At 41.7% G+C, this 10,000-nt stretch overlaps 2 protein-coding genes across 4 annotated transcripts in view; both read right to left on the bottom strand.

Annotated features, from left to right (window-relative positions):
- Nucleotides 1-7,343, bottom strand: part of rraga (Ras-related GTP binding A) — a 13,301-nt gene extending 5,958 nt beyond the window's left edge. For 2 of the 3 annotated variants that reach the window (XM_080841036.1, XM_080841038.1), the window contains exons 1-7: nucleotides 7,255-7,343; nucleotides 6,085-6,200; nucleotides 4,714-4,813; nucleotides 4,102-4,168; nucleotides 3,415-3,637; nucleotides 2,430-2,525; nucleotides 468-590 (exon numbers count right to left, since the gene is read on the bottom strand). In XM_080841036.1, coding sequence (XP_080697162.1) covers nucleotides 468-590; nucleotides 2,430-2,525; nucleotides 3,415-3,637; nucleotides 4,102-4,168; nucleotides 4,714-4,813; nucleotides 6,085-6,111 — 636 coding nt within the window. In that variant the 5' untranslated portion in view covers nucleotides 6,112-6,200; nucleotides 7,255-7,343. Of the gene's footprint in view, nucleotides 1-467; nucleotides 591-2,429; nucleotides 2,526-3,414; nucleotides 3,638-4,101; nucleotides 4,169-4,713; nucleotides 4,814-6,084; nucleotides 6,201-7,042; nucleotides 7,197-7,254 lie in introns of those variants that run through there. The other variant, XM_080841037.1, reaches the window with a different exon arrangement.
- A 1,232-nt stretch (nucleotides 7,344-8,575) lies between these two features.
- LOC308366911 (fibronectin type-III domain-containing protein 3A-like) overlaps nucleotides 8,576-10,000 on the bottom strand; it is a 27,588-nt gene continuing 26,163 nt past the window's right edge. The window contains exon 26 of the mRNA XM_080840707.1: nucleotides 8,576-10,000. This exon is cut by the window's right edge and continues 2,763 nt beyond it. The gene's annotated coding sequence lies outside the window, so the exon portion shown is untranslated.

Below are 10,000 nucleotides of genomic sequence, written 5' to 3'. Positions count from 1 at the left end.
CACACACACACACACACACACACACACAGGTCAGTCGGTACACAGGCAAGAGTGATGGCATGTCATATGGATGACAGCTCAACAGAGATCATGCATTTGGGCACAGCATCATATTGCTCACCAACTGTGCACGCATTCTAAGCATTTGCTTGCCAGCTGGGTAGACTTCTGATTCATTTATGATTTGTAAACATTGTTCAAAGAGAAGCCACACACAGAGACTTGGGCTGTGGTGGGAAAACCCCATTTTTGCTTGACATGCCGTATGCTGCATACATCAACCACCCAAGAGTGAGCCACTCTCCAAATCCAAAATGGCTGACGTGATAAATGGAAGGATTTCTCAGCTACTCTCCCTCTCCTTTCTTCCTTCTCGCTGCCCTACCTAGAAAAAACACCTCTGCACATGGTGTGTGTTATATGGTACTTAGCTGAGGATAAGGTCTGACAAGAGGTCAGTGACTCACAAGAAAGGTGGCCCTCTCGAACAGAAGGACCTCGTCGGCCTCAATGATCTGGGCAAAGTTGCGTAGGTTGGACTCCAGCTGCTGGACGTTGGGGATGAGCTGGTAGACGATGCTGGACCAGGCCTGGAGCCAGAGGAAACACAGAGAATGGTATGCATGCATGCAAACACACACACACACACACACACACACACACACACACACACACACACACACACACACACACACACACACACACACACACACACACACACACACACACACACACACACACACAACGCATCAGAAGTGCTAGAAAGGACAGGATTAATGAGGTACACAGACACCAAGTCAAGTACTTTAACACAGCCTTGGCCTAAGACAAAACATCCTTACTGACCACCCGACCCCCCTCAGAGGGTGTAGTCAAGCGTTACAACTTCAAACACTGAGAATCAGTCAATAGTTCTCTGAACCACTGCCGACACCCTATACTGTCCTGAAAGATCAAGAAGAGAAGACACCACGACTCAGCCTCTTCCCGATGGCATTCCGTCACAAACCAATCTATTCTGTGACCCTAAATGATCACAGGTCCTTCACTGCCACAGTAGGAATCTGAGGCATTTGATCTGTTTTCCATCAGCAGCGGTGTGTGCACTATATCAATGAGTGACCTAATCTAATCTCAAACAACTACGAAGAAAACAACAACAAAAAACAACAACCATCCTCTCTCTTCCCTTAAGGACTCAGAGACAATATTCCAGACCTTTATAAGATGCCATCCTCTCTCTTCCCTTAAGGACTCAGAGACAATATTCCAGACCTTTATAAGATGCCATCCTCTCTCTTCCCTTAAGGACTCAGAGACAATATTCCAGACCTTTAGAAGATGCCATCCTCTCTCTTCCCTTAAGGACTCAGAGACAATATTCCAGACCTTTAGAAGATGCCATCCTCTCTCTTCCCTTAAGGACTCAGAGGCAATATTCCAGACCTTTATAAGATGCGCTGAAAAGTGCAACAGTGTTAAAGCCATAATGCGCTCCTTTGTACTGCACACATTTTCAGTAGTACCTGCACCTTATAGTAGGGCTGGGGAAAATAATCGTTGCATCAATGCATTGCGATGCTAACATCAATGAATGCATTGCTGAATCGATGCAGGAAAATGTAATTATCGATTTTTTAAAACAATGTAATTGAACAATATGGATGCCAGCATAATTAATTTAAAATAATTCAAACCCATTTCACTGCGATATGCAGTTGTAATGTTGAATGAAAAGTACATTTACAGATAACACTGGCGGTAACCTACACACTCCTTAGGGTTCTGTAATGCTTGCCAAAAACAGTTACTCTAAACAAATCTTTCCACCAAGACGCTATAGATCTCTTACAGATACTGGCAATACATACTCCATGTACACAATCAATTGGGTCTTGTAATGCTAGCCAGGTATAGTTACATGTTTGAGCATATTTAGCACTCATTTTAACACAATTGTGCAGACATCACATCAGTGCAGAAATAAATAGCTTTAATACAGATCTGCTACTTAGCTTAATTCTAGTAGCCTACTGACTACCATTTTGTGCAGTGTTATATTACCCAAATACAATCTATAGCTCTTTCAATAGGTTTTATATGTATTGACCAAAGATAGACCAACATATGAATTTCTGATTATTACCTTGTGGTATGGATAACTATGTTTTGATAGTATAAGACAACAGAGCCAGCTGTTTTTATGTTATATTTTTGTTATATGGGACAGTAACTAAGTATTCTGTAGACCTAATTTGTTTGAATGTGAAAACTATTTCCCTTTTACAGAAGATATACAAAGCAATAGGCTAGAACATATTTTGTATTTAGACATAGACCTACTGCTGGGTAAACATATTTGAAAAAGGAGAAAGGAACATAGCCTTCCTCGGATACCCACTTAACAACCTTAAAATGGATGGGCTCACCTTGTAAAGGGTCTCGTCCCAGATTGAGGTCCGGAAGCAGGTGCAGGACAGGGGACGAGACAGCCTCTTCAGATCCTCCTCGCGCTCTTTAAAGATCTGACAGTGACAGTGAAGGCAGGAGGGACTGAGATTCTACACCAAAATGTGGATTCAAAACTTTACACTGAATCTTTAAAATAAAAAAGGGGTTGAAGGCTAAAGAGAAAGAACCTCTGAGCCGCTGAAAGTGACTGAGAGGAACCATGGGAATGAAATGGAGCAGAACAAGAGCTATACATGTAGGAGTAAATGAGAAGAAACCTACAGATGAAATTGCAGGTCAAACATATGAAGTGAGAAACCGTCAAACTTCTTCTAAAGTAACAAACGGCAAACAAGCACGCAAAGTGGAACCTGCAAAGTCCCGTACTGGACTGATCCGCACCTTCGGACATGTAGGGGGGTGTGCTAGCAAGGAGACTAAAACCCTTGGGCGCTAGGATTCGCCATTAGCACGTCTTGTATGCCATTAGCACGTCTCGTATGCCATTGGAAAGTGAGGTTTAGTCACTGCACAACTCCCTACCAGCTGGCCACTGATGCAAGAGCACCAGGGCCACCTCTACAAACAAACAAACAAACAGATACAGTGCTAGGGGCCAGGTCTTCCCCACACACACACACACACACACACACACACACACACACACACACACACACACACACACACACACACACACACACACACACACACACACACACACACACACACACACACACACACACACACACACACACACACACACACACACACACACTTTAACCCAGCGATGGACTAAGGCAAAACATCCCTACTGACCACCCCTCCTCACCAAGTCTCTCTGGTCCTCCTGCACCAGGTCCACACACACACGTACACACGTACACACGTACACACACACACACACACACACGTACACACACACACACACACACACACACATCCCTACTGACCACCCCTCCTCACCAAGTCTCTCTGGTCCTCCTGCACCAGGTCCATCTTGTGCACCAGGCAGAAGACCTTGGCGTCGGGGGAGTTCTGCAGGATGGCCTCCAGACAGGACTGGTAGTAGTGCATGTCCTTCTCCAGCTCGCGGCTCTCCACGTCGAACACGTAGATCAGCACCTCCACGTTCCGGAAGATGTTGTCCCGCTGGCTGGTGAAGTAGTTTTCCATGAACGTGTCCTGCCTGTGGGGGAAGAGCCAAGCAAGTTCATGACAGAGTATCCACTAAGGTAACACAGTTAGAAATTCAAGCTGCATTTTTCTTTACCACAGACATGACGTTTTGTTGTATGTTCATGCACGCATAATATATACAGTATGATCAGGTTTGATGTATTAATGATACATATAGTATTCATCTATTAGCATCATCTTTCCTGATCACTGCAACTTCTAATGTTCATTCTATGCCATAGATACCTTGCTTTACAATTACACAACGCACCTTCAGTTTATGATTGTCTTGGAACAATATTATACTGGCAAAGGGAATAATTAATGATATCAAAATCAATCACCATGATTCATTAGTAGAGTATTGTACAGGATGACATCATGGGTCACTAGAGTATAATTATTGCATGGACAAATCGACCATTAAGACTGATGTGTTGTGGTGAGGTCATAGCTCTGTGACTTCCTGCTTACCCGCCACAGTCCCATAGGTTCAACACAAGGTTTCCCAGGAAACGCACATGGGAGTGTTCAACATCGACTGTAGAGAGGAGACACACACACACACACACACACACACACACACACACACACACACACACACACACACACACACACACACACACACACACACACACACTTCGTTAAAACTCCACTCTTTCATTTCTTGGCCACCTGCAATGCGGCTTGGCCAACAAATCATCTCACACACACAGGCACACACACACATATCATGCACATACGCAGACCAGAAACCAACCAACTTTGAAAACCTTCAACGACAAGCCCATCCTTCTAAGACATGAAGTGGGAACAATTCTACACTTAGGTCAGCTAACAGCTGTAGCAGACAGCAAACTGCCTGGCCTTTCACTTGTGTGCTTGCAGCAACCCACTTAACTGCCATGGGAGAACCCATTGATGTATTTCCTTTACAGAGAGGAAATATTTAGTAGGTGTCTTGTTTTAAGGTGTGTGTGTGTGTGTGTGTGTGTGGGAAACATCTAGTAAGGAATAGGAGTAATGACATTCATTCCTTAATTGGAAATGTAAACATTATTTGTTATGGTCGTTGAAGTTGCTTACTAGTGGCTCCAAGCCTTCGTGTATCCCTAGCGATGTAGTTAGCAAAGATGATTGATCTCATGCTCGTCTTCCCCGAACCACTCTTCCCCATCAGCAGCACCTTAAAAGAGGGAGAGAGAATGCATGAGTGTGTGTGAGGAGAGGAAGAAGAGAAAGAGAGAATGCGTGTGTGTGAGGAGAGATAGAAAAAAGAGAGAATGCATGAGTGTGTGTGAGGAGAGGAAGAAAAGAAAGAGAGAGGGAGAATGCATGTGTGTGTGTGTGGAGAGGAAGAAAAGAGAGAGGGAGAGAGAATGCATGTGTGTGAGGAGAGATAGAAAAAAAGAGAGAATGCATGAGTGTGTGTGAGGAGAGGAAGAAGAGAAAGAGAGAGAGAGATAATGCAAGTGTGTGTGTGTGTGAGAGGAGAGATAGAAAAGAGAGAAATAATGCATGTGTGTGTGTGTGTGTGTGTGTGTGTGTGTGTGTGGAGAGGAAGAAAAGAGAGAGGGAGAGAGAATGCATGTGTGTGTGAGAGGATGAAAAGAGAGAGGGAGAGAGAATGCATGCGTGTGTGTAAGTGAGGAAGAAAAAAGAGGGGGAGAGAATACGTGTGTGTGTGTGTGTGTGTGTGTGTGTGTGTGTGTGAGTAGAGGATGAAAAGAGAAAGAGGATATACAAAGCACATTAAAAAGCTTGCTCTTGTCTTTCGCAGATATAAGAGCCGGTTGACAAGGCAATAGGACTATGTCAGTTTCTTGGTAAGACAACAACATTAGACAGTGAGGAAGTAGTTAAATCTACACAGGACAGTATAAAAAGAAACTGACCACACTCGACTGAAAGTGTTAATGTTGTTAAGGCAGTGTGTGCCATTTTGGCTCAACGGCTCAACGGCCAACAGCATAACACCCCTCCTGTCAAGGCCCTCAAAGCTACGTGTTGGGTGGCTTGAATTGTTTATGACTGATAATGGCCGAGCCAATATGTTTGTTTTCCATTTACAGGACGGTGAACGAACACCAACATTATCTAGGGAGCACAGACAGAACAGACAACTACAGAATAGTGAGGAGCAATTCACTAGTGTTGGATTAGGATTGCGGACTCCACCTTTCATGTGGTACCGCTGAGGTGTATGGGTCTACACAAGCATCAGCAGCGCCACCTGCTGGTATTCTGAGGTCATATAAACACTGCGCTGTTTTATCCCTGTAATGTTGCATTTGTAGCTTCCAAATGTCCCATGGATATTCCCTCTGGCGCTTTATAAATGATAATACTGGTATAGCCTAAAAGCCTTTTCAATAAATAAGCAAACATTCCACCTGAACATGTGACTGGACCAATGTATACACATCATATACACAGAAACACAAAGAGAGCAATCACCTTTTTCTTCATAGCTGTATTCGACATTTCCCCTTTCTGGGACAGAGAGCGCTGTGCAGAAGGCCAAACGGAACACTCACTGACTCCTGGGGCCTTGGTCTGAGTGTTCGGATTTACTGCGGGGGAAAAATGCACAAAAAGAAAAAACACTAGAACAACAAGTAACTGACGTGTAACAAAATCCTGAACAACGTCTAGGACTCATGACACTCCTGCCCAATCGTGCAACTTTTGTTGAGCCGTATTATCAATAAAGACTCCGGTATTGTTTTTTTGCTCAACTGACAGTGTGACACAAAAATGAAGACCACGGTCAGTTAATAGGTAGTTGTGCACAGCATTGAATGTGTCCCTGGGTTGACAGAAGTCACACCTATGCTTCGAAGCTGTCAGCTGACAGTAGAATTGCTTAGTCGTGTCACAAGGGATAGGGTTTGGCTTGGAGAGGTAAAGTTTCTGTTTCTACTTCATGAAACGATGGATGAACGCTGCCGCACTGCACTTAGTCACAAGACACTTCATCAGCAACTTCCTGTTTACATGCAAGGCACAGTCATCTGTCACAACAATAGCTGCAAAGCTACCCCAATAAGTTAAAGCGTCTACCCAAACAGAATAACGTTAAAATAAAGTTGATATCATACATCCCACTATAACGACACTAGACACATATTCTCGTTGAAAGGAAACAGCTGGATCTGAATAAACTATAATAGAGCGAGGGCCTTCCTGTGGACACCTGATTTTGCTATAAGCTAAATTAAGTTAGCCAACATTACCAATCAGTTATCGGCGTTTATATAAGCTGACGAGCAAAAGTAACATTATCGTAACCAGACAAGTGGCTTGCTGTTGATATCTTCCGTCATCAGTTTCCAGACAATATTAGACTGCAAAGAAGGACAACAACACTGAATGGTGAAAAGAATGTCGATAGATAAATGCCTGTCAAACTTACGGTTAGCTTGCTTGCTGCTTTCTATGTTCTGGACTGTTGGTAGGTTTATAGGTAGCTAACTGGCTAACTTTGAGCTTGCTCGATTAGCCTATCTCTTCACTCCAAATGATTTTAGACGTCGGGCTAAATAGCAAGACACCTAGGGAAAACGGGTTTAAATATATTCGCTAACAACATACATTTTGAAAGTCCTTAGATATAAAAACAGATACCTTATAGTAATGCTCTACAGTATGCGTCCTCGTCCCATTGCTATATTTCAGAAATCACAATTTCAAGAATGTACTGAGGGAAAAAAATAGTACCACCATTATGTAACACGTGACCAATAGTCAATATGTGGTTGGCCGATAAGTATCGCGATGCTTACGTTAACCAACGCTGATTCTTCCTAGTGAACACGTGATTTCGTTCTGTTATGCTGTCAAATAGTTGCAATCTTGTTGTAGTTGTTAGAATTTAATTGAGGCGAGGTTGTAACCAAGTGTTTCAAAGTTTGTAGACGTGCTAGTTAACGTACATCCAGATGTAAACCTAAGGCTTGTTAGTTTGAGTAGAACATTTATGTTTTCTACCATTCTTTCCTACCATTAATGTAGTCTTAAGGATCAAATAAGGCAACCCATAGACGCTGTCTATCTAGGCTTTACTGGGTACTTGTTAAGTGTCTACATCATACACTAGTGTTAGTGTATACTAGTAGCTGTCTTCATGTGGGAGCTGTCTGTTTGCCACTGTCCTTTGTTGTTACGTTTACTCAGCTTTGCATTGAAGTTGCATCCTGCATTGTTTTCCTCAGAACCAACACCAATAGCTGACTTTTTATAACTTACTTGTGGCACAATTGTCATTCATGTAACCCATTTGTACATTCCACAAACATAAGGCCCTACGTAAAGATTCAAGCATGCTGTTGTCTTAATAGGGTGCTTTTGGTTAATCTGTGTCTATGAGGATGTTTTGAGATTTTACAAGTAGATAAAAAGGTGATAGATATTCAATTCAATTTTATTTATATAGCGCCATAACAATACAATTGCCTCTAGGCGCTTTACAGAGCCCAGAGCCTGATATGTGGCTATCTTATAAGCCCTCTTTTCTCTTATGGTTGTGTACACCTGTGATCAATTTTTTTAGTTAAAAAAAATAAAAATTATTGTGTTAGTGTATCAGAAATGTATGAATTTATTTAGGCAATTTGTATCTTGGTTACTAGAAACATTTCCCACAGCTAAACCCAATCTGACCCCTTACATTAGCATACTGTGTGTGTGTGTGTGTGTGTGTGTGTGTGTGTGAGAGAGAGACAAAGAGAGTAGTTTAGGAATGGGAAGGTCAAAGCTTATTTGGATGCAGTTTGTGACACCATCAGCTATAAGTTTATCCTGTAGTGTGATTTGAGGGGAAGGCTAAATGCATGACCAAATGGATGTAGGAAGAAACTCACAAGAGAGACAAAGCAATTCATATAAGGACTATAATTTATTTGCCATATTAAATATATTATCTATGATTGTTACAATTAGTTATGACAATAATACATGGCAGTTTATCTTTTTCTTGTGTTTAGCAATAGAACGAAACAAATAACATAAACAGTGAGATCCATACTAGAAATAATGACCAATGATGTAGATAAATATTTTTTTGGAATGTATTACATTTGTATTTAAAATAAAAATACATTTCAGTATCAAAATAAAGAAAATATGTTGTAAAACTTAGTTTGTGTGGTCTGAAAATACTGGCACATGGGATGAGGGGTAAATGTGAAGATACCTTCCCCCTTTCATAGGCGAAATTCCTGTGATTCAGTAAAAGCCCTTATTTTGTGCCGAGCTCAACCCTTTTGATAAAATAACAGCTTCAAAAAGATGACAAGTAAGAATTATATGATTATTTGTATGTGAACAACGGTTCAAGCATACAAGGAATGCCTGTCGGAAAGGAATTTGTTTGAGAAATTTTACTCAAGATCAGGGAACCCAACTCATTGAGAGCAAAAGTGCAGTCTGATTCTGAGGTCAGACAGAACCATGTGTGAGCCATGGCACCGGACGACTGGTGACTGAGTTTGTCTTCAGCTGCTTCCACATAGAATATCATTATAAAGTGATTTAATGAACTCATTGGCCTGAGAAAACTCCCATCTTGATACCAAAGCCAATTAGAGTCTGAATGAAAACAAGCACACACACATACAAACAAGAACTCCAGCAGCTTAATCTAAAAATATAATAAGACAACAAAATCCAGTCATGGGGGAAAGGGTTCAAAGGTGATAACCCTGCATACTTTATGAGTCATTCACCACTAAAGAAAAAACTATTTTATATAAGTCTGTTAAAATGTAATTTTCTCTCACGAAACCCATATAGGTAACAGGAGCAGCAGAAGAAGCAGTAGCAGCAATAATGGCTTCTAATAATAAGCTTTGAGGGGTATGAGACATACATTTCTAACTGATTGCAAGGTGGTATGGCTGTTGTCCTTGAAAAACAGTAAGTGTAAGTCGAGTTTTCATAAAGGCCCCCTTAGCTTCTTGGTGGGTAATACGATTAGGGTACGAGTCACAGACAATGGTGTGACACATAACTCAAAAAGAGTTACATGGAGAGTTCCTGGGTGACACTAATCGGCCTGTACTTAAGCCACAGTGTCGTTACATTGGACACACAAAGAGTTCATCATTTTGTGTGTGTTCAACAAAAGGCAACAGAGTCCTATACAATGTTATTATAAATGGCGCCAACAGTAGTGTCATTTTAATCAACAACTCCAATCAAGCATTTAGCAAGATATCAAGCCAATGGCATTTGTAAGATTTGACTACCTTTTGTTTCACATGGGAAGTGTGCCCCACCACATGCTCAAGTGTTCTATTAGAATTATAACAGTCATTCACAGAGACAAGGGAAGAGGGATGTTTATCATCTATCACAATGTCCATCTGCGGCA

This window comes from Sprattus sprattus (assembly GCF_963457725.1).
Source record: "Sprattus sprattus genome assembly, chromosome: 6".
In the NCBI taxonomy this organism is placed as follows: Eukaryota; Metazoa; Chordata; class Actinopteri; order Clupeiformes; family Clupeidae; genus Sprattus; species Sprattus sprattus.
Note: the sequence above shows the minus strand (reverse complement) of the source record. Positions and strands in the feature narration are given on the sequence as shown.